Source organism: Lithobates pipiens, unplaced genomic scaffold (genome assembly GCF_037356315.1).
Source record: "Lithobates pipiens isolate NorthernLeopardFrog02 unplaced genomic scaffold, aLitPip1_a1.2 Scaffold_23, whole genome shotgun sequence".
Taxonomy (NCBI): domain Eukaryota; kingdom Metazoa; phylum Chordata; class Amphibia; order Anura; family Ranidae; genus Lithobates; species Lithobates pipiens.
This window is the reverse complement of record NW_027507785.1, coordinates 2,024,063-2,049,015: the sequence shown is the minus strand read 5'-3', so window position 1 is coordinate 2,049,015 and position 24,953 is coordinate 2,024,063. Positions and strand designations below refer to the sequence as shown.

At 48.6% G+C, this 24,953-nt stretch overlaps 1 protein-coding gene across 1 annotated transcript in view; it reads right to left on the bottom strand.

The window, feature by feature from the left end:
* Positions 1-801: 801 nt before the first annotated feature.
* The window catches only part of LOC143927160 (vomeronasal type-2 receptor 26-like), a 94,801-nt gene continuing 70,649 nt past the window's right edge, over positions 802-24,953 (bottom strand). Inside the window, exons 3-4 of the mRNA XM_077451109.1 lie at positions 4,791-4,914; positions 802-1,694 (exon numbers count right to left, since the gene is read on the bottom strand). Of these exons, the coding sequence (XP_077307235.1) occupies positions 802-1,694; positions 4,791-4,914 (1,017 nt within the window). The remainder of the gene's footprint in view (positions 1,695-4,790; positions 4,915-24,953) is intronic.

The window sequence follows — 24,953 nt, the reverse complement described above, 5'->3', positions numbered from 1 at the left end:
GGGGTACATTGTACCCCATACTCATTCACATAGGGTGGGGGGCCGTTATCCGGGGCCCCCTTATTAAAGGGGGCTCCCGGATTCCGATAAGCCCCCCGCCCGCAGACCCCGACAACCAACGGCCAGGGTTGTCGGGAAGAGGCCCTTGTCCTCATCAACATGGGGACAAGGTGCTTTGGGGTGGGGGGGCCGCGGGGCCCCCCCTTCCCCAAGGCACCCCCCATGTTGAGGGCACGCGGCCTGGTACGGCTCGGGAGGGGGGGCGCGCTCGCTCGCCCCCCTTTCCTGGCCGGCCGGGTAGCGTGCTCGGACAAGGGTCTGTTGTGGACTTTGGGGGGACCCCCACGCCGATTTTTTTCGGCGTTGGGGTTCCCCTTTAAGTACATTCCAGGCGGCGGAGCCCGCGACGTCTCCGTCGCGGGCCCCGCCTACCTGCACACGCGCTCGAAATGAGCGGACTGTTGCCTCGTGTGTGGGCGAGTCCGTTCATTTCAAAAGTTGCGCGGACTTAGTACGACGAACAAAGTTTGCCGTATTTGTCCGCTCAAAAAGTGCCGTGTGTGGGCGTGTTCGTTCATTCAAAAGTTTGAGCGGACTGTTTGACGAACTTAGTTTCGGCAGACAGTCCCCGCGTGTGTACGCGGCCTTATTCTTTACATTATGACATCAAACAAAAAAAAAAAAGTGGGGTTTACATCCACTTTAATAATGTTCATTCTCAATACATTAGCAAAATACTACAATTACCAATAATAGAGATAATGCTATAACTACTGATAACCCAGCGTTGCTCCATACTTATTAGTGGATACATGTTTTTGTATTCAGGTCAGGTCTGAACAGAATTATGTAACATTTTGGGAAAAATATACAACCAAGAAGTCCAGAACTTGAGGCTATTAGAGCAAAAACCTCCACAGCCACCATGTATTTCCCTCTGGTGCTCAGATAGGCCGGGATCATGGCAATCCAGACACTGCAGAACACCAGCATGCTGAAGGTGATGAACTTGGCTTCATTAAAACTGTCCGGTAATGTCCTGGCTAAAAAAGCGATAATGAAACTCACAGCTGCCAGAAGCCCCATATATCCCAGGACAGAGTAGAAGCCGATAACTGAACCCTCATTACACTGAATGATGACCTTCCCCTGATAAGAGTGAGTGTCCCGATCCTGGAAGGGAGGAGAAATTGACAACCAAGTGACACAGATTATGACTTGAACCAGTGATAAGACACAAATGATAAAAGTCGGTAGTTTGGCTCCCATCCATTTCCTCCAGGGGCTCCCAGGTTTGGTGGCTTTAAAAGCAATACATACCATGATACTTTTGGCAAGTAGAGAAGAGACGGCAACTGAGAAGATGACACCAAAAGAGGAGACACGGAGCATGCAGGTCACATCTACTGGATGGCCGAGGAACAAGAAGACACAGAGGAAGCTCAGCATGATGGAGACCAGGAGAAGATAGCTCAGGTTCCGGTTATTGGCTTTAACAATGGGGGTGTCCTGGTAATGTATAAATATCCCCAATATTAAACCAGTCAGAAGACAACAGAGGATGGAGACAGCCAAAAATACTACAACAATGGTGTCATCAGTGTAGGAGAGAAATTCCACCAATTTTGTAACACACCGATCCTTCTTCTTATTTGGCCATTCTTCATCAGGACATTTCATGCAGTTTTCACTGTCTGCAGGAAGAACAATACAAACACAATGAACATCGGGGTCAGAGCTTCAATCAGTGCATTTTAGGGCCTCAGGAAATTAGATCGGCCGTCACTACATCAGGATTTATCAGTTTTCACATATACAATACATACCATAGTCTGTAGACTCTATAACTTTCACACAAATAATATACACTGATTTGGGGTATTTTCACCAGAGAAATGTAACAGAATACATTTTGTCCTAAAAATGTGAAGAAAGATTATTTATTTTCAAAATATTATAACAGAAGCAAAGAGTAATTGTCATTCAAAATGTGAGAGCGCTGAAAATTGGCCTGGACAGGAAGGGGGTGAAAGGTCGGGACTCTGTGCAGTCCAGTCAAGTTTCTTCACCCCAAACCAGCTCACCCATGTCTTTATGGACCTTGCTTTGTACACTGGTGCGCAGTCATGTCGGAACAGGAAGGGGCCATCCCCCACAAATTTGGGAGTATGATATTGTCCAAAATGTCTTGGTATGCTGACACCTTAATGGAACTAAGGGGCCAAGCCCAACCCCTGAAAAACAACCCCACACAATAATCCCCCTCCACCAAATGATTTGGACCTGTGCACAAAGCAAGGTCAAGGTAAAGGCAGGTGTCCCAATACTTTTGGTAATAAAGGGTATCTCTAATGGATCTGATCAGTCTTTGCATTTCAGCTGTTTTGGGATAGGTGAAGTTTTCTTTTTGTTCTATTGTCTTCCACAATGCTCCATCAGTCAGGGGGGGGGGGGGGGGTAGGATTGGCAGACAGACCTGACGAATCCTCCCTCAGTTACTGCGCCTCAGACCGGCAGGTTCTGAAACTCAGGAACAGATGGATTCATACCCCAGACCAGGCAGGTCTATCAGGGGCCACTGACAGGAACATGTTGCAGGGTGTCAGACACCCCATGACCGGGACCCCTCACAAGGCTACCCCGGTCCTGGAACCAGACCAGACCACAGAGTCTCTCAAACAACTCCGGAACCCCGAACACGTGACTCACACCCATTTAAATACCCCCTCCCAGACTCCTCTCGGGCCCCGGCACTCCCACTGATTGGCTCCGAGAAGACTGATACCCAAACATCCAACCAGACTTGGTTCTGGCCTGTCATGTGTAACTCACCGTCCACATGATCAGGCAGAACTTACAAACACAGCCTGGCCAGACTGGTGTTAAGGCCTACCTACACAATTAACCCTCAGAACTGTTTACTGTTCTGAGGCCAAAAACTAAATTTACAGGCGTGTGACATTTGATCCCAACACTTAAAGGTGTCCTGGCCCTTGGGTGGCTTAAAGTGGCAGCAGGATGGACAGAGGGGTAGACAATGAGCAGCAGAATGGACAGGGGGCAGCAAAATGAACAAGGGGGCAGCAGAATGAACAGGGGGCCAGCCAAATGGACAAAGGGGCAATGGGAGGGACAGGGGGGCAGCAGAATGTACATGGGGCAGAGGGGTAGACAGGGAGGTAGCAGGATGAACAGGGGGGCAGCAGAATGGACAAAGGGGCAGAGGGGTTGACAGGGAGGTAGCAGGATGGACAAGGGGGCAGCAGAATGGACAAGAGGGCAGAGGGGTGGACGGGGGGCAGCAGAATGGACAAGGGGCAGAGGGGTGGACAGTAGGGATGAGCCAAACACCCCCCTGTTCGGTTCGCACCAGAACCTGCGAACAGACCTAAACTTCGTGTGAACTTTAGAACCCAATTAAAGTCTATGTGACTCGAACGTTCAAAATCTAAAGTGCTAATTTTAAAGGGTAATATGCAAGTTACTGTCCTAAAAAGTGTTTGGGGACCCGGGTCCTGCCCCAGGGGACATGGATCAATGCAAAAAAAAGTTTTAAAAACTGACGTTTTTTCAGGAGCAGTGATTTTAATAATGATTGAAGTGAAACAATAAAAGTGTAATATTCCTTTAAATGTGGTACCTGGGGGTATCTATAGTATGCCTGTGAAGGGGCGCATGTTTCTCGTGCTTAGAACTGTCCCTGCACAAAGTGTCATTTCTGCAGGAAAAAAAGTCTTTTAAAATCACTTGCGGCTATATTGTCGGCTCCCCGTAATACAGAGTGTTCTCTGTATTAGCCGACAATTTATTCATTCATTGATAAAAAAATTAATTAAAAAAAGCGTGGGGGTTCCCCTAAATTCAATTACCAGGCCCTTCAGGTCTGACATGGATATTAAGGGGAACCCCGTGTCAAAAAAAAAATAAATTGACGTGGGGGTCCCCCTTAAAATCCATACCAGACCCTTTATCCGAGCACGCAACCTGGCAGACCGCAGGAAAAGAGGGGGGATGAGAGAGTGGCCCCCCTCCCTCCCGAACCGTACCAGGCCACATACCCTCAACATTGGGAGGATGCTTTGGGGGTCTGTGACCCCTCAAAGCACCTTGTCCCCATGTTGATGAGGACAAGGGCCTCATCCTCACAACCCTGGCCGGTGGTTGTGAGGGTCTGCGGGCGGGGGGCTTATCAGAATCTGGCCCCCTTTAACAAGGGGACCCCCAGATCCCGCCCCCCCCCCTGTTTGAAATGGTAAGGGGGTACAAAAGTACCCCTACCATTTCACAAAGAAAGTGTAAAAATGGTTAAATAAGACAAACACAATAACACTCCTAATATTGCGAGAGCAATAATTCTAGCACCAGATCTCTTTAACTCTAAATGGGGAATCTGTAAAAAAAATAAAAAAAAAGAAAACTTTGCCTATGGAGATTTTTAAGCACCGAACTTTGGCGCCAGTCCACGACGACATCTTTCACATTATACAAAAAAATTGAGATAACTGCTTTTTTTTGTTTTTTTAAATTCATGAGACCTAAACGCATTTGAAAAATTGCTGCGCAAATACCGTGGGACATAAAAAGTTGCAATGACTGCCATTTTATGCCTAAGGTCTTTGCTAAAAAAAAATAACAAAAAAAAAAAAAAACCACATAAAATGTTTGGGAGTTTTGAGTAATTTGATGATTTTTCCATGTAGGAGAGGAGTGCCGGAATCGGTCTATAAAAGGATAAAACACGGGGATGACAGAGATGTACAGTACTTCATAAAGACAAATACAAACCTTACCAGAAATGTTGGAGATCTCTCCTTCTGGACATGAGACACACTCATAGCAACATTTATGAATTGAAGATCCAAACTTTTTTCTGGTGCCGGGAATACAGGGATCCGAACATCGAGATACCGGAACCTGAAAATCAGATATTATTATTATTATTATTATTATTGTAGCGGATGACATTTGGGTTCAAATGTCACACGCATTGTAAATTTAGTTTTTGCCTCAGGACCTTACAGTACTGAGGGTTAATTGTGTAGGGAAGCCTTAACACCAGTCTGGCCAGGCCATGATTGATGTTCTGCCTGGTCATGTGAATGGTGAGGTGCACATGACAGGCTAGAACCAGGTCTGGTTGGATGTTTGGGTATCGGCCCTCTCGGAGTCAATCAGCGGGAGTGCCGGGCCTGCTGAGGAGTCTGGGAGGGGCTACTTAAGCAGGTGCGGGTCACGTGTTTGGGGTTCCAGAGTTGTTCGAGAGACCCGTGTGGTCTGTTCTGGTTCCAGGACCGGGGTAGCCCCGTGAGGGGTCCTGGTCATGGGGTGTTTGACATCCCGCAGCATGTTCCTGTCAGTGGCCCCTGATAGACCCATCTGGTCTGGGGTAGGGATCCGTCTGTTCCAGAGTCTTGGAACCTGCTGGACCGAGGTGCTGTAACTGAGGGAGGATTCAAAGTGTCCAGGTGTGTTCTCGGCTTGGAGAGGCACCACAGCTCATGCAAGTGACTGGGGAGGTCTCTTCGGAGAAGGGCCAGAAAGTGGCATCCTGAGAAGTGCCTGGCTACTGAGTTGGGAAGGATATTGATGAGTCCACACTTTTCCAGTACCATAAAGGAAGCGGGAAACGTTCCAGGTACAGTTGGAAAAAGGTTCCTGTTCATCTTTAGTTCATTGTTCAAATTTTGAGTCAACATGCTGACTGCCATGATCTCTGGCTAGAGGTCTTTTCAGCCTTGAAGTACCCAGCAGCGAGTGGCTACTCTCTGGGTGGAAGTAGAGACTTTGTTAAACCTGCAGTTCAAGGTGCCTGAGTTCTTCACTCGTGCCCTCTGTTTCCTAAGAGACTGTGTTCGTGAAAGTTCTACTGCAAAATAAAACCTTTGAAAGGACTTTATCTGTGTCAGTGTACAAGTCATTGGGTATCAACCCTGTGAACCCCTAGATGCGGGGAGGAGCAGGCCAGGAGAAGGTGACCGGTAAGCCCGCGGGGGCTCTTAGTACGGGATTTACCGTTACCTCGCAAGGCCTTGGAACAGAGGGTGAAGAATGTGTTTTTCGAACTGCGCCACAGAGATCAGCGCCATTTTGGAAAGACTTTCACTGAGGTGCGTAAGCATGGGAGGAGCCTGAATCGAAAGCCCGCAAAAGCCCATGAAAATCTACAGGAGCAAGCGCTCAGTGGGAGGAGTCTGAGCTGATCTTTTCCCTGCACAAGGCACCATGTGAGTGTGTGTTGTGGAAGGAGGGACTGAGTTTGCTTTCTCGGAGTTGGAGAAAAGAAAAATTCATCAGAATGTACCGTGTACCAAGAGTGCAACTTGTTCCAGGACCCAGGATGCCCTTGGGAAGGGGTCTCGGAGGAACACCGCCATTCGCTTGGTACCGCAGGGGCGGTTTATGCTTTACACTGCTGGAGACGTCGATGGCCTGGGTATGTTGTGCGGAAAATGCGATGATCTGGTCGCCAACCCTCGGCCATTCTCTAGATGTCGCAGGTGTGGTGTATACGTCTTCAAGGTGGGCCAGCTGATTGGGTCGCCAAGGGCCTACTGCATGGATTGGGCCACGGGTATGATAACAGACGAACCGGCTGTTCCCGCTCCGATGGTGAGGCCTTCCACAAAGGTCACACCAGTTGTTGTTGATGTTCCAGAGAGAGATGCTGCTACTTCCACTGCGGGGACCGCGGAGGAAACTACCCTGGAACAAATGGACACTGCTTATATCTTTTCAGAAATTGCCATGGCTCAGCTGGAAAGAGTAAAGCATACAAAGTCCTCAAAGAAGTCGCGCAAGGTCCCGCCATCGAGTTCAGCCAGATCTGATCAGCGGGAGGAAACTGTTGCAGATAAAGGTCTGACCGTGAGAACACCCATGTCTAATTATTTGCCGGCAGAGGATTATAGAGATTCAGAGCTAGAGACACTGTCAGATCTAGAAGATGGGCACATTCTTGGGGTACTGTCGGAAGAGTTGTTGTGGGCAGGGGGAGATGATGTGGCCGCCACTTGTACAAATGTTACGAACTGGTTGGTGTTGACCTCCGGGGATGGAGTGTTGAACGTGACGGGTCCGATCACTGTGAGTGTGACTCTCCCAAAGCCTGTGAATTTGTCCACACTAAAAAGGGGGCTCTGCCGTGCGTGTGCAGCAGTCCCCGAACTCCGGCATACCACCTGGAGAGGGAAATGCTCGTGGACTGCCAAAACTTGCAAGGTCACAGAGACTGTTACACAAAAGGGTGGCTGCTGAGTACGGGATGGAGTTTCACTATGTCCACAGGGACGTTATGACTGTAATTGAGGCAAATCGTGAGGCTTGGTACGAAGATGATGTTTGGAACTACCTCAAGGTGCCAAAGCCACTGCGGAAAAAGGCCTTTTCACCGGAGCTTTATGAAAGATTTCAAGGGTGTTTGTTACACTGGAGCTACGGTCGGCACATTTACAGTGACAAAATCATGATTTTCCGAATAAAGAGAGTGCAATTTATTTAATCTCTACAGTGGATACTGACGGCAAAGATCTGACTCTGCCCAATCCAAGGTTTTATTGGTGAACTGTGTTGGAGTCAAGTTTTGGGAAGTTTCCAGAAAGGAAAGAAGAAAAGTTTTTTATGTCTTTAATTTCTTCAGTGTTTTCGTAATCCCCAAAGACTCTGGGGTAGTTAGATAGATGGTTCTACAACAGAGTACATGTCAAGTTCTTCAGGCTTTGGGCCCAATATTCACTTGTTAAAGGACTTGCAGTTGCAGCTGCTCTGACCACTAGGTGGCGTGAGTCAGCAGGAAAATAGTGATAGTACGCAGAGACTTTCTCTTTTTGCTAAGGATTAGAATGTGTTTGAGCAGACATTCCATACTGTATTGAAGGAGGAAATTCCGCTGTGTAAATGCCAGAATCTTGCCCTTGAAAACTCTAGGATGTATAGTGTACAGTATTGCCGGTTTGCATTATGTTTTCTTTTTCAGGATTCATGGAGATCTGCTATCAAGGTCATCGGAGGAGTCCAGGTGGGCCTAGATAGTTAGTTGGGAGGTGTGCATACAGCATTGATGTGACATTGTGATTAGTGTTAAATGTTTAAACATGTTTTCCCTTTCTTTCCCTTCCCCAACACCTAAAATAAGAACTCAGGTACTGTTAGTTTTTCTATTAGGTAGAATTTTTGCCCCGGGTTGTTACCCAGACGATGGGGACATCGTCTAAATGGCTGGGAGGATGTGTAGCGGATGACATTTGGGATCAGATGTCACACGCATTGTAAATTTAGTTTTTGCCTCAGGACCTTACAGTACTGAGGGTTAATTGTGTAGTGAAGCCTTAACACCAGTCTGGCCAGGCCATGATTGATGTTCTGCCTGGTCATGTGAACGGTGAGGTGCACATGACAGGCCAGAACCAGGCGTGGTTGGATGTTTGGGTATCGGCCCTCTCGGAGCCAATGAGTGAGAGTGCCGGGCCCGCTGAGGAGTCTGGGAGGGGGTACTTAAGCAGGTGTGGGTCACGTGTTCAGGGTTCTGGAATTGTTCGAGAGACCCGTGTGGTCTGTTCTGGTTCCAGAACCGGGCTAGCCCCGTGAGGGGTCCCGGTCACGGGGTGTTTGACATCCTGCAGCATGTTCCTGTCAGCCGTCCCTGATTGACCCTTCTGGGGTAGGGATCCGTCTGTTCCCGAGCCCCGGAACCTGCTGGTCCGAGGCTCTGTAACTGAGGGAGGATTCAAAGTGTCCGGGTGTGCTCTCGGCTTGGAGGGACACCACAACTCGTGCAAGTGACCGGGGGAGGACTCTTCGAAGGAGGGCCGGCAAATGGCATCCTGAGAAGTGCCTGGTTACTGAGCTGGGAAGGATATTGATGAGTCCACACTTTTCCAGTACCACAAAGGAAGCAGGAAATCTTCCAGGTACAGTTGGACAAAGGTTCCTGTTCATCTTCAGTTGATTGTTCAAGTTTTGAGCCAATGTGCTGACTGCCATGACCTCTGGCTAGAGATCTGTTCAGCCTTGAAGTACCCAGCTGCGAGTGGTTACTCTCTGGGTGGAAGCAGAGACTTTGTTATACCTGCAGTTCAAGGTACCTGAGTTCTCTCTGTTCCCTAAGAGACTGTGTTTTGTGAAAGTTCTACTGCAAAATAAAACCTTTGAAAGGGCTTTATCTGTGTCAGTGTACAAGTCGTTGGGTATCAACCCTGGAAACCCCTAGACGAGGAGGAGCAGGCCAGGAGAAGGTAACCGTTAAGCCCATTAAGTCAAGGCCACCCTACAATGGCTACATTATTATTATTATTATAGTTTAAAGATCCATCATATTTCATGAAGCTTTTCAAAAGTGTTACAAAGTCCCAGAGGATGCTGGGACTGTGACATCATTATAGGCGGGGACATCATCTGGTGATGTCCCTATATAAGTCGCCGAGCGTCGCGTCGGTGCCATTGTGAGCGGAGGATGCGACGAGGCAACATCTGAAGAGAAGAACAGAAGGCAGCGACGACAGCGGCGACAGAAGACCGGGCCACCGCCTGTAAAAGAGCTAGAAGAAGGCGCAGTGGCCCGGCAAAAAGAACCGAAGAGGGGGACAAGACCCCCGAAGTCGGAAGAAGAGGGTGGCGGCGAGGAAGAAAGCCGGGCTCCTCCGCTAGCAAAAGAGCTAGAAGAAGATAGCGGAGGAGTCCGGCGAGAAGACCCCCGAAGACGGAAGCCCCCCGGAGCTGTGCAATAAACTATTTTAACCCTTGTGTGTTGTGTTTTTTTTACTTTATTTTACAGGTGAATAGGAAGGGGTACATTGTACCCCAAACTCATTCACATAGGGTGGGGGGCCGGTATTCGGGGGCCCCCTTATTAAAGGGGGCTGCCAGATTCTGATAAGTCCCCCGCCCGCAGACCCCGACAACCAACGGCCAGGGTTGTCGGGAAGAGGCCATTGTCCTCATCAACATGGGGACAAGGTGCTTTGGGGTGGGGGGCCGCATGGCACCCCCCATGTTGAGGGCACGCGGCCTGGTATGGCTCAGGAGGGGGGCCGCTCGTTAGTCCCCCCCTTTCCTGACTGGCCGGATAGCGTGCTCGGAAAAGGGTCTGATGTGGACCTGGGGGGGACCTCCACGCCGATTTTTTCAGCGTTGGGGTTCCCCTTTAAGTCCATACCAGGTGGCGGGGCCAGCGACGCATCCTTCGCGGGCCCCGCCTACCTGGAGACGTGCTTAAAATGAGCGGACTTTTCTCCGGGCAGGAAAAGTCCGTTCATTTCAAAAGTACGACGGACTGGCATACGCACGGCCGGATTGTCCACCGAAATGCAAGTCCGCCGGGAAGATTGGAGTGCAAAACTACTTTCTAAGTTCGCCGTACTTTTGGGTAAAAAAAGTCCGCCGGAGGCTACACACGGGGGGATTGTCCGGCGGACTTGAGTTTCCTGGACTTTTCCGCCCGATTGTTTGATCGCGTGTACGCGGCATAAGGCCCCATACACACTATCAGATTTTCTGCTGATTTTTTCCTTCAGATTTACCAAAAACCATATAATATGAGGTCAAACCTTAGGGGTTTCAATGTGTATGCAATCAGGCAGGCCATTGCACTAGATGGTTTTGGTAAATCTGAAGACAAAAATCAGCAGAAAATCTGATAGTGTGTGTGGGGCTTAACACCTCTTTCACACTGCAGGTTTTTTTCAGGTACTACAAAGCTAAAAATAGCGCCTGAGAAAAACAGCTCCATTCACTCCAGTATGAAAGCCCGGTTTTCACACTTTCATACTGGAGCGGTGCGCTGGCAGGACGTCACAAAAAGTCCTAACAGCAGCTTCTTTGGAGTGGTGAAGGAAAGATGAACTCACCGCTCCTCCACCGCTGCTCCCCATTGAAATTAATTGGGCAGCCTTGTGATACTGTCGGCAAAACGGCGCTCCGGTGGCGTTTTGCAATTTAGCCCCTTTTCGGCCGATAGAAGGGGGTTAAAACCACCCCGCTAGCAGCCGAATAGCGCTGCTAAAACGATGATGACGGTGGCAGCAGAGAGTGGCACCCTAAGGGGTCTTAGGGTGTCCCAGTCAAGAAGAAGGAGATAAAGAGCACATGAGGGCACAGTCAGCTGGACACATTAAATATTTACGACTTACCCGCCATGCTGCACTCTCTGATCTGTTGTTGGTGTCCGTGTGCATGTGCACTGTCGACGAGCTTGCCACTCCCCCTGGCCCGGTCTTGCCCAATCACAGTCTGAGCAAATCATTAGGCTCTGCCTCCGCAGGGATGTAGCAGTAGATAATAGCCAGTCGATAAGCAGGTGGGTGATCCCTTCATGTTTGCTCTCCTCCTCTTCAGCTGCCAGCTGATAAGGGTGGGGGGATGTGTGCTGGTGCAGTGATCTACACGTTTCCTCTCCTCCTCAGCTGATAAGCTGTATCAAGTCTTATACGCTCTGCCATGGTTGATGGGTGTAGCACCTGCCAAGCATGACCCATTTAAGTGAATGGGGCCGCTTTGTAAGTGCCCTACAACCTTGTGCAAAACAGCAAACAAAGGGTTAAAGCAGGCAGCGTTGTGGACCTTTGGTCCCCACAGAAGCATGCAGTTGCAGGGTGCTTGCAGAGTGGCCCTGTTTACTTAAAGAGGTTGTGGTTGGCAGAAGGTAGCACCCACCAAAAGCCTCAGCAGCTAAATTGGGTAGGGATTGGGGACAATAAAACTTCAGGGTTTTACCACCCCCCTAACTTTACATGTCAACGAACCCTAAGGGTGCTGCTGCCGACTGCAACTAAGGGCTCATTCAGAAGTACAGCAGACACTACTGCTCCTCCGAAAAAATCGATTTGAGTGTGTTTGACAGGTGGTGAGGAGGCGATATGCACACAATTGCGACACAGTGGTATGGCAATTCGAGGTTTGAATCAGGTGTGAGAAGGCAACGCTGTGCTCCGTGATCTTTGACTTCTCCCATGTTGTTCAGGTAGATCTCCACCTCTTTAAGGTTGCCTACCTCTGCAATCAGGGGTCAGTATTTTGGGGTATTCAATTATTTGGGGTGTTTATTATATGTAGCACTCTCCTAGATAGGTGCTAGAATGTAGTTAATATAGTGGGGTCTCCTCCCATTGAATCTCTCCAACAAACATGAATCTCTACTAAAGAGTCTCCCCTTTACTTGGACTAACCAAGCTATCCCATACCTGGGAATTAAACTTTCTCCCAAACCAGCTAGACGACTTAAACGATAGAGCCTTCCAAAAACAACTTCCCCAAATACTCCCCCAACTGCAAATTCCTGGACTATCCAGACTCGGGAGAATAGCCTCATTCAAGATGATCATTTTGCCCAAACTCATATACCTAGTTCTCACGGTAGTATTGCCAGTTACCCAAGATTTTTTTTACTCCATTCAAGGACAGATCACAAAATTCATACGGGATAAAAAGGCACCTAGATGCGCTCACAATAACACAAAGACACAATAACCAGGGCAGGGTAGGGATTTTCTACATCCGTACCTACTACTATGCCTCTATCTTGGGGCAATTATACTACTGGTGGCACCCATCCTCCAACAAAGCTTGGCCAACTATGGAATCTCCACATCCCACAACTTACAATCTGCTGGACACCCTTCTCCTCACCACTGTGGGTTCCCAGTTACCTACAACACCCTCCTCCCCATCGTCTAGAGCATCATTACTGGCTTGGAAGAAGTACACATGGAACACACCACCCAACCAACCCTAACGACCACCCATCTCTATTAGATTACTAGCAGGTCAAATTCCGAATCTTAGGATCCAGCACTGGCACACGTATGGAATTTACTCCCTACTAGATCTCAAATCTTAACAGCCCTTAAATACCTTCAATGACCTTCAATGACCTCCAAAACAAATTTCATCTCCCATAAGCATATACGTATGTAAGGATTAGCCACCTCCTTAAAGCTTCTAAACTCCCCCATGAAGTCTCAATCCCTGAAACACTAAACAGACTTTATTCCCAGCCCACATACCCAAAACATGGAATGTCCACAATATATACAGCTTTAAATGACCAGAGGCCCTACTCCCAACTTAATACTTTATAGAAATGGAAAGTAGAATTGAATCTCAGTACAGCCCCTACCATGTGGAATAAGGCATTCAAATACACATTTGCAGCATTCCATTGCTCCAATCATTGTGAAACCTATCAAAAAACCCGACAAAGGTGATACCTGACACCCTACAGATTATCAAAAATGTATCAGAACTCTCCCCCTACTTGCTGGAGGAGATGCATTAATATAGGTACTATTGCACACCTTCTTTGGTTTTGCAGATCCCTTAGCTCCTTCTGGAGGCAAATCTTTTCCTTAATTTCCTCTATATCACAGATCTCTTGAACACCCACCCAATCGTTATCCTTACTTCACTTGGGTATAGAAAAATGTCCTCCCAGGTCATGAGTAGTAATAATACATCTCCTACTTGCAGCAAAAGTAAATATTACTAGACACTAGAGAACTACAGAACCCCCCTCCCTGGCGTCTACACTTGCAGACCTCAATCTCCAATGTGAGATGGAGAGAATAGTAGTTAGGTAAAATGTAGCCATGGACAAGTTTCTTTTCAAGTGGTCTTCTTGGCTATCACATTCTAGATGTACTGTACAAGTATAATGTTCTTGGTGAATGTTCCTTGTTGAAATGTACTTCACCGGATCAATATGCTGGTACTCCCGTTCCCCCCTACTTCCTTCTCACCCCTATCCTATCCCAACCCCCCCTCCTCTGGAGCATCCCTCACCAAAATCTCTGCCTGTAAACATATTACGCTGACCTGTTTTGAATTTAATTATCTTGTCAATATTCTATATTATGAGTTATTCTTTGTAAAGCTCCAGTTGGAACATCTGCCAAGATTTACCATGTAATCAGTGGCGTATCATCCATGTGTGCAGGGTGTTCACTACACATGGGCCTCCAAAAGGGGGGGAGCACACTGCACAGATGGATGATTGTTCCTTGATCGGGAAGATAATCGGTGTGGCGGGGGGACAGTTGCAACCTACGATCTCTCTGCATGGCTTTTCAGACACCCGCTTCTCCTCCTCGCCCTTCTGTGGCTGTCAGCTGAAATGCCACACAGGGAGATCAGTGCTCACAACTGTCCCTCTGCCACACTGATCATCCCCCCCAATGTCAGCCATGTCCTTCTCCTCCACCCCTGTGTTTTCCAGACCCCCATCCTCCTCCTCTGACTGCTGTGTCCTCTTCCAGCCTTGTGTTCTCTGCCCCCTGTCCTCCTCTGCCCCCCGTTCCCCCGCAACCGGCTCCCTCCTCTCCCAGCAGCCAGCAGGTGATGTATCAGGATGGAGAGCGGAGGAAGGAGCTGGTAAATATGTCATTTACTGGCTCCTTCCTTTTCTGAATTGGACATAGAGAGCGATCACTAACAAACGCTCTCTTTGTCCTGTGTGTTACTTGGCTTCAGGTAATGAATGAACAGGAGGAGCCTCTGTCTTCTGTCCATTAATCTTCAATGCCGAGAAAGGGACTGGGGAATCTATTTTCTCAGCCTCTTTCTCTGTCTCAAAGGCAAGACATCAGGAATCTACAGACATTCCACATCCCAAAAACACTTAATCAGTGATATTGGCATCAAGGGCTTCATAGCCGCTGGTAATCCAGGAGTAATTCATTTTGATAAATGTTAGATGGTCCACGGAGTCTGCGGACAGATGCATTCTATTATCAGTAACGAGACCTCCATCAGCACTGAATGCCCATTCGAAAAAGCATGCTGGATGCAAGGTTGCCCAGCAGCTCAATTGCATACTGGGCAATTTCTGGTTAGTGGTTTATTCTCATGAGCCAGTAAACCAGTGGATCTTCAACTAGAAAGCTCTCCATCTCTGTATTCGCCCCTAGATAATCATCCACCATGTGATGCTGATGGGATGTGGAAGCTGACCTGAGCCCCGAAATGTGTGCGAAAGGAACGAGTACACCAGCCCTGGCCGGTGTCTTGTGCCCTGATTGGATAGATTGGAAACAGCGCAGCCATTGGCTCCCGCTGTTGTCAATCAAATCCAATGACGGGGGGGCCGAGTCATACATTTGGTGGCTTTGGACGCCGAAATGCTGGACTTGGGAGTGCCCCCACAAAGAGCGCTTCTCCTAGGGGGTTATCTGATGTGGGGAGGAGCCGCGAGAGCCACCAAGGGACCCCAGAAGACGAGGTTTGGGGCCACTCAAGCTGCACAGTGGAGGTAAGTATGATATGTTTGTTATTCAAAAAAGAAAAACCCTTACAATCACTTTAACAGTGCATGTCAGAGCACAAACCAAGCCATGAAATCCAAGAAATTGTCTGTAGACCTCCAAGACAGAATTTTATGGAGGCACAGATCTGGGGAAGGGTAGAGACAATTTTCTGCATTTTCTGGTCCCAATGAGCACAGTGGCCTCCATTATCTGTAAATGAAAGTTGTTTGAAATAACCAGGACTCTTCCTAGAGCGGGCCTCCTGGCCAAAGTGAGCGACCGGGTGAGAAGGGCCTTAGTCAGGGAGATGACCAGGAACTTGATGATCACTGTGACAGAGCTCCAGCATTTCTCTGTGGAGAAAGGAGAACCTTTCAGAAGACCAACCATCTCTGCAGCAGAGGAAACCAGGCACCACTCATTACATGGCCAATAGGGATGGCCAAACTGTTCGCCCAGTGGTCGCTTCACGGACAATTTTGCGTGTTTGCGATTCGCCCGATCGGCGGACTATTGCTGCTGTTCGCCCGGCGGACATATGTGTTTACCGTGTGAAAGAACTTTGACTCATGATGACACATCCATTATGGGGTACAGGACTAGAGATGGACGAACTTCCGACGGGACGTTTCGCGAACGCGGTCGAAAGTTCACGAACCGCAAAGTTTGCGGCAGGCCCCATTGACTTCAATGGCAGGCGAATTTTCAAAACCTACAGGTCATATTTCCAGCCACAAAATAATTACTAGCTATGCACACATAGTCCCACCACATGGCCACTGACATAACACATGTATGAAGTGAATCTGGGATCGACAACTACAAGAATTCTTTTTTCTTATGTGAAATTCTGACAATTCAGGACCCAGGAGCGCATGAAGGCAATGGAGGAGAGGAAAGGTCAGGGTAGGCTATGAAGAGGGTGCAGGAGATGATCACCAGCACCGAGATATAGAGCACTGACACCAACACCATGATAGAGAGCACTGACACCAGCACCGTGATAGAGTGCACTGACACCAGCACCGTGATATAGAGCACTGACACCAGCACCGTGATATAGAGCCCTGACACCAGCACCATGATAGAGTGCACTGACACCAGCACCGTGATATAGAGCACTGACACCAGCACCGTGATAGAGTGCACTGACACCAGCACCGTGATATAGAGCCCTGACACCAGCACCGTGATAGAGTGCACTGACACCAGCACCATGATATAGAGCACTGACACCAGCACCGTGATAGATAGCACTGACACCAGCACCGTGATAGAGTGCACTGACACCAGCACCGTGATAAAGAGCACTGATACCAGCACCAAGATAGAGAGCACTAACACCAGCACCGTGATAAAGAGCACTGACACCAGCACCAAGATAGAGAGCACTAACAGCAGCACTGATAGCAGCAACTTGCTGCTAGGCCCCAAAAATATGACACTGCTCAACCTCTTCAAACAGGAGGGTACGGGCATATAGTATGGTGTGCTTTTTTTGTACAAGGAAGTGAGCCAAATGTAGAAACAAGGTCTGGGTGCTCGATTACATAAATCGTTTATAGAGATATACATGGTCTACTGGTCACATGTGTTGAATTCCTCTGAGATCCATGCCTCATTCATTTTTAGAAATGTGAGGTAGTCAACACTGTCGTGAGCTAGGCGAGTGCGCTTATCGGTCACGATCCCCCCTGCTGCGCTTAACGTCCTTTCAGACAGGACACTGGACGAGGGGCAAGCCAACAGTTCCATTGCAAATTGGGCAAGCTCTGGCCAGAGGTCAAGCCTGCCCACCCAGTAGTCCAGGGGTTCATCACTCCTTAGAGCGTCCACATCGGTCGTTAACCCGATGTAGTCAGACACCTGATGGTCTAGGCGTTCCCTGATGCTGGATCCGGATGACACCTGTTTATGGGTCGGCTGAAAGAATGACCTCATATCAGAAGTCACCAACACATCTTCAAACCGGACTCTTCTTGCAGGCGCTGTTGGATTGGTACCCGCAACTCTTTCTCTGGGAGTGGGAATTGCTCCTCTGCCAGCGCACGCAAAAGCAGAATGCAGCATTTCTCGAATCAAGGCCTGCAAGTGCTCCATTCTGACAGCCCTCTGTGACGGCGGTAACATTTCCATCATTTTGTGTTTGTACTGGGGGGTCTAAGTACGTTGCCACCCAGTACTGGTCCTTGACACTTATGCTTTTTATACGGGGGTCTCTGTTAAAACACTGGAGCATGAAGAACCACATTTGCACTAAACTGGAAGAAGTGTGGTGGCCTGGCTCCTGCTCATAATCCAGGATAATGTCGTCCTGCTCGTTCTCCTCTCCCCATCCACGCACAACAACAGGGATCCCAGAAAGGTTTAAAGCATGCTCTTCTTGCTCCTCTTCATCCGCCCCGGGACCATCCTCCTCTGACTCCTCTTCAGACTCCTGTTGTTGACTTGTCTCAGATAGAGTAGGCCCTCCTGCGAATTCATCCAGCATTGCGACTTCCTCATCTTCCCGCTCCTGCTCCTCCACAGCTTGATCAATGACAGGACGCAATGCACGCTCCATAAAGAAGGCATAAGGTACCATGTCACTGATGGCGCCATGGCTGCGACTGACCAGTTTGGTGATCTCATCAAATGGCCGCAGAAGTCTGCATGCGACGCGCATGAGCAGCCACTGGCGTGGTGAAAAAAACCCAGCTCCCCAGAACCTGTTCTGCCGCAAAGTTCATACAGGTAGACGTTAACTGCACGTTTCTGCTGGAGCAGCCTATCAAGCATATAGAAGGTTGAGTTTCATTGCGTCGGGCAATTGCAAATAAGACGTCTGACTGGCAGATTGTGTCACCGCTGAATGTCAGCAAGGTGAGCCATGGCCGTGTAAGATCTTCTGAAATGGGCCGAGATTTTCCTTGCCTGCCGCAAGATTTCCTGGACCCCAGGGTATTTGACAATGAATCGCTGCACGACCATGTTTAAGACGTGTACCATGCATGGCCCGTGTGTAATTTTGCCCTGTTTCAATGCGCTAAGCAGATTGGCACCGTTGTCACACACCACTTTACCAACTGTCAAATTGAGTGGTGTTAGCCACTGATCTGCCTGTGAACGCAAAGCTGAAAGGAGTGCCGGGCCAGTGTGGCTCTTGGCTTCCAGGCACAACAGATGCAGCACGGCATGGCAACGTCTCACCTAGCATGTCAAATAGGTTCTGGGGAGCTTGGGCGGTGCAGAGGAAGAGACGCTAGCAGCGGAAAAGGAGGAGTCAGCCAAGGAGGAGAGGGAGGAGGATGGAGTAGGAAGAGGAGAAGAAGAAGCAGGCCTGCATGCAATCCGTGGTGGTAAAACCAAATCTACTAGGGTGGCATGGGTTACATGCTTGACGGCCGTCAGAAGGTTCACCCAGTGGGCAGTAAAAGTGATATACCTTCTCTGCCCGTGTTTGCTAGACCACATGTCTGTGGTCACATGTATCTTGGCACCCATACTGTGTGCCAGAGATACTGTATATTCACTTGCCGCCGAACATGGCCATATAGCTCTGGGATGCCCTTCTGTGAAAAATACTTCCTTCCTGGGACCTTCCATTGTGGCCACACATTTTCGAAAGGCCTCTGAGTCCACCAGTTTATATGGCAGTAGTTGGCGGGCTATCAGTTCTGACAAGCCAGCCGTCAACCGTTGGGCAAGAGGGTTATCCGGCGTCATCATTTTTTTACGCTCAAACATTTGGCCCATGGAAGCCTGCCTTTTTGCAGAAAAACGTGAGCTTGGCGTGATGGAAGGTGGAGTGGAGGACAATTGTGAGCAGAGAGGAGAAGTAGAAGACGAGGCTGGATGGTGAGAGCCTGGAGTGTGGCTTTGTGTGTTCCGTTGCTCCCACTGGGCTCTGCGATGGCTGCTCATGTGCCTTCTTAAGGCGGTCATCCCTAGGTGAGTGTTGGGCTTACTGGAACTTATGCGTTGACTGCAAAGATTGCAGATGGCAACACTATTGTCAGCAGCGGACGCGTTAAAAAAAGCCCACACTGCGGAGCCATGTGCCGGCGTCTTGGGAGCACCAGATGTGACCTTACATGGATGATGCCTCGCTCCTGATACAGTCGCAGTCTGCTTTGTCCCTCCTGTGCAATCTAAGTTCTATCTGCTGGTCCATATATCCTTCTGAACTCCCCTCCTCTTCCTCTCGTGGACACCCACGTGACATCACTAGACACGTCATCATCGACGTCACCTTCCCCAGAATTAGAGATCTCGGAGTAGGCAGCAACCCCCGGGGACCAACCTCCTCCTTGGGCTGATCTGGGTACTGTCGTCAGGCTGCTGAGTGGCGGTTGTTGCTACCTCCTCTTCCTGATCCAATGCCAAGAGTGGCTGTGCATCGGAAATGTCTTGATTTGGATCAGAAAATAATTCCTGTGACTCAAGCGGAAGGTATATGGTGGTGTTGGTGGTAGTGTCTTTGGAGGTGCACATAGCAGAGAGTGAAGAAGAGGGTGCAGATCAAGAGGATGAGGAGGGTGCAGAAAAATAAGGCGGAGTGAGCCACTCAACCAAGTCTGGTGCGTCTTTTGACGTAATCGCACGCACCTTCTGCAATTTGCCACTTTGGCTCAAGTCTGTTGCTCCTGCCCTACCCCTACCACCCCTGGGCAAGGGCCTGCCTCTTCCTCTGCCTGTCATTTTTTAAATGACCCTGTGACAAAAGTCTCTAGAGAAGTGCAGTATGTATGTGGAAGAAGGTATATAACACCCCACTTCAATATGTTGTTTTTGGGGGCCACTGGTCTATCACACCAGTTATACTTTTTTTTATTGCGTTTGTCGCTCTCTGTAGTATCGCTGCAGAACCGCTCAACAGTCACAATGCTGCACAGTGGAAATGCACTATACTATGCTTTCTATATGTGCAAATATTTTATACGTGTATTACACACCTATATGCTGCACACCAAATAGTATACCTATACCAGTCCTTACAAGGACCTTTGTGGAACTAGTAGCTAGTGATTAGCGGACTGTACCTCAGTCCCTACATTGATAAAGAACTGCTGCAGAATAGGGCAGCAATCTGCAGTAGTGCATCACAACCCTATATATTGTGGACCTATACCAGTCCTTATAAGGACCTTTGTCGAACTAGTAGCCAGTGATTAGCAGACTGTACCTTGGTCCCTACACTGATAAAGGACTGCTGCAGAATAGGGCAGCAGTCAGCAGTAGTGCACACAACCCTATATATTGTGGACCTATAGCAGTCCTTATAAGGACCTTTGTCGAACTAGTAGCCAGTGATTAGCAGACTGTACCTTGGTCCCTACACTGATAAAGGACTGCTGCAGAATAGGGCAGCAATCTGCAGTTGTGCACAACAACCCTATATATTGTAGACCTATAACAGTCCTTATAAGGACCTTTGTGGAACTAGTAGCTAGTGATTAGCAGACTGTACCTTGGTCCCTACATAATAAAGGACTGCTGCATAATAGGGCAGCAGTCAAGTATAATATTCTTTCTATATTTGGAAGAAAGAATATTATACGTGTACAACCCTATATATTGTACTACACCTATACCATACCAGTCCTTAAAAGGACCTTTGTGGACCTAATAGTAATAGCTAATGATTAAACTGACTGTCCCTGCTACACACAGCGTCCTGTCCCTCCCTGCACTCACAAAAGACTGGCGGCTGCAATCACAAGCACAGCAGTGCACTGAACCCTTTATACTGTACTACACCTATACCATACCAGTCTTTAAAAGGACCTTTGTGGACCTAATAGTAATAGCTAATGATTAAACTGACTGTCCCTGCTACACACAGCGTCCTGTCCCTCCCTGCATTCACTAAAGACAGGCTGCTGCAATCACAAGCACAGCAGTGCACTCAGCCCTATATACTGTCCTAAACCTATACCATACCAGTCCTTAAAAGGACTTTTGTGGACCTAATAGCTAGCGATTTGTGTCACTGCAGTCTCTCCCTGCTCCACACAGCGACCTCTCCCTATAGTGACATAAGAAAGAATGTAAAATGGCCGCCGGATCGGGTCTATTTATAAGTTAGGGGGAGTGTCCAATTGTCCATGTGCTGAAATGTCTCAACTGGCTGTCCTGTACCTCATGATGGATGTGTCATTATGGGTCAAAGTTATTTCACACTATAAACACAAGTCCGCCGGGTGAACAGTGGCAATAGTCCGCCGATCGGGCGAATCGCGAACAGTCAAAATTCGCTGCGAACCAACCGCCGGGCGAACCGTTCGGCCATCCCTATACAGGTCAGCCAATTGAGACATTTCAGCATATGGACAATTGGACATTCCCCCTACCTTATAAATAGACATGGTCTGGTGGCCATTTTACATTCTGTCTTGTTTCAGTGTAGGGACAGGACACTGTGTGGAGCAGGGAGAGACTGTAGTGACACAAATCGCTAGCTACTAGGTCCACAAAAGTCCTTTTAAGGACTGGTATGGTATAGGTGTACTACAGTATATAGGGTTGAGTGCACTGCTGTGCTGGTGATTGCAGCAGCCTGTCTTTTGTCAGTGCAGGGAGGAACAGGACACTGTGTGCAGCAGGGGCAGTCAGTTTAATCACTAGCTATTACTATTAGGTCCACAAAGGTCCTTTTATAGGTGAACAGTATATAGGGTTGTAAACGTATAATATACTTTCTTCCAAATATAGAAAGAATATTATACTTGACTGCTGTCCTATTCTGCAGCAGTCCTTTATCAGTGTAGGGACTGAGGTACAGTCTGCAAATCACTAGCTACTTGGTCCACAAATGTCCTTGTAAGGACTGGTACAGGTGTACTCTTTGGAGGGTTGTGGTGCACTGCTGCAGATTGCTGCCCTATTCTGCAGCAGTCCTTTATCAGTGTAGGGACTTAGATACAGTCTGCAAATCACTAGCTACTTGGTCCACAAAGGTCCTTGTAAGGACTGGTATAGGTGTACAATATACAGGGTTGTGGTGCACTGCTGCAGATTACTGCCCTATTCTGCAGCAGTCCTTTATCAGTGTAGGGACTGAGGTACAGTCTGCAAATCACTAGCTACTTGGTCCACAAAGGTCCTTGTAAGGACTGGTATAGGTGTACTATTTGGAGGGTTGTGGTGCACTGCTGCAGATTGCTGCCCTATTCTGCAGCAGTCCTTTATCAGTGTAGGGACTGAGGTACAGTCTGCAAATCACTAGCTACTTGGTCCACAAAGGTCCTTGTAAGGACTGGTATAGGTGTACTATTTGGAGGGTTGTGGTGCACTGCTGCAGATTGTTGCCCTATTCTGCAGCAGTCCTTTATCAGTGTAGGGACTGAGGTACAGTCTGCAAATCACTAGCTACTTGGTCCACAAAGGTCCTTATAAGGACTGGTATAGGTGTACTATTTGGAGGGTTGTGGTGCACTGCTGCAGATTGATGCCCTATTCTGCAGCAGTCTTTAATCAGTGTAGGGACTGAGGTACAGTCTGCAAATCACTAGCTACTTGGTCCACACAGGTCCTTGTAAGGACTGGTATAGGTGTACTATTTGGAGGGTTGTGGTGCACTGCTGCAGATTGCTGCCCTATTCTGCAGCAGTCCTTTATCAGTGTAGGGACTGAGGTACAGTCTGCAAATCACCAGCTGCTTTGTCCACAAAGGTCCTTGTAAGGACTGGTATAGGTGTACTATTTGGAGGGTTGTGGTGCACTGCTGCAGATTGCTGCCCTATTCTGCAGCAGTCCTTTATCAGTGTAGGGACTGAGGTACAGTCTGCAAATCACTAGCTACTTGGTCCACAAAGGTCCTTGTAAGGACTGGTATAGGTGTACAATATATAGGGTTGTGGTGCACTGCTGCAGATTACTGCCCTATTCTGCAGCAGTCCTTTATCAGTGTAGGGACTGAGGTACAGTCTGCAAATCACTAGCTACTTGGTCCACAAAGGTCCTTGTAAGGACTGGTATAGGTGTACTATTTGGAGGGTTGTGGTGCACTGCTGCAGATTGCTGCCCTATTCTGCAGCAGTCCTTTATCAGTGTAGGGACTGAGGTACAGTCTGCAAATCACTAGCTACTTGGTCCACAAAGGTCCTTGTAAGGACTGGTATAGGTGTACTATTTGGTGTGCAGCATATTGGTGTGTAATACACGTATAAAATATTTGCACATATAGAAAGCATAGTATAGTGCATTTCCACTGTGCAGCATTGTGACTGCTGAGTGGTTCTGCAGCGATACTACTGAGAGGGACAAACTCAATAAAAAAAAGTATTATAACTGGTGTGATAGACCAGTGGCCCCCAAAAACAACAGATTGAAGCGGGGTGTTATATACCTTCTTCCACATACATACTGCACTTCTCTAGAGCCTTTTGTCACAGGGTCATTTAAAAAATGACAGGCAGAGGAAGAGGCAGGCCCTTCCCCAGGGGTGTTAGGGGTAGGGCAGGAGCAACAGACTTGAGCCAAAGTGGCAAATTGCAGAAGGTGCGTGCAATTACATCAAAGGACGCACCAGACTTGGTTGAGTGTCTCACTCAGCCTTACTCTTCTGCACCCTCCTCATCCTCTCGATCTGCACCCTCTTCTTCACTCTCTGCTATGTGCACCCCCAAAGACACTACCACCAACACCACCACCACCATATACCTTCCACTTGAGTTACAGGAATTACTTTGACGTGCCTAGTGATGCCAGGTGGGTGCCCACAAGAGAGGAAGAGGAGGGGAGTTCAGAGGGAGATATGGACCAGCAGATAGGGAGGAGAAGCAGGAAGAACTTAGATTGCACAGGAGGGACAAAGCAGACTGCGAATGTATCAGGAGCGAGTCATCGACCATGTACGGTCACATCTGGTGCTCCCAGGACACCGGCACAGGGCTCCGCAGTGTGGGCTTTTTTTAACATGTCCGCTACTGACAATAGCGTTGCCATCTGCAATATTTGCAGTCAACGCATTAGTCGCGGTAAGCCCAACACTCACCTAGGGACGACCGCCTTAAGAAGGCACATGAGCAGCCATCACCGAGCCCAGTGGGAGCAACGGAACACACAAAGCCACACTCCAGGCTCTCACCATCCAGCCTCGCCTTCTACTTCTCCTTCTCCTCTCTCCTCACAATTGTCCTCCACTCCACCTTCCATCACGGCAAGCTCACGTTTTTCTGCAAAAAGGCAGGCTTCCGTGGGCCAAATGTTCGAGCGTAAAAAAATGATGACGCCGGATAACCCTCTTTCCCAATGGTTGACGGCTGGCTCATCAGAACTCATAGCCCGCCAACTACTGCCATATAAACTGGTGGACTCGGAGGCCTTTAGAAAATTTGTGGCCATTGGAACATGGAAGGTCCCAGGAAGGAAGTATTTCTCACAGGAGGGCATCCCAGAGCTATATGGCCATGTTCAGCGGCAAGTGAATGTATCTCTGGCACAGTGTCGGTGCCAAGATACATCTGACCACAGACACATGGTCTAGAAAACACGGGCAGGGAAGGTATAACACTTTTACTGCCCACTGGGTGAACCTTCTGACGGCCGTCAAGCATGTAACCTGTGGCACCCGTGTAGATTTGGTTTTACCGCCACGGATTGCATGCAGGCCTGGCTCTTCTTCTCCTTCTCCTCCTACTCCATCCTCCTCCCTTTCCTCCTCGGCTGACTCCTCCTTTTCAGCTGTTAGCGTCTCTTCCGCTGCGCCACCCAAGCTCCCCAGAACCTATTCGACATGCT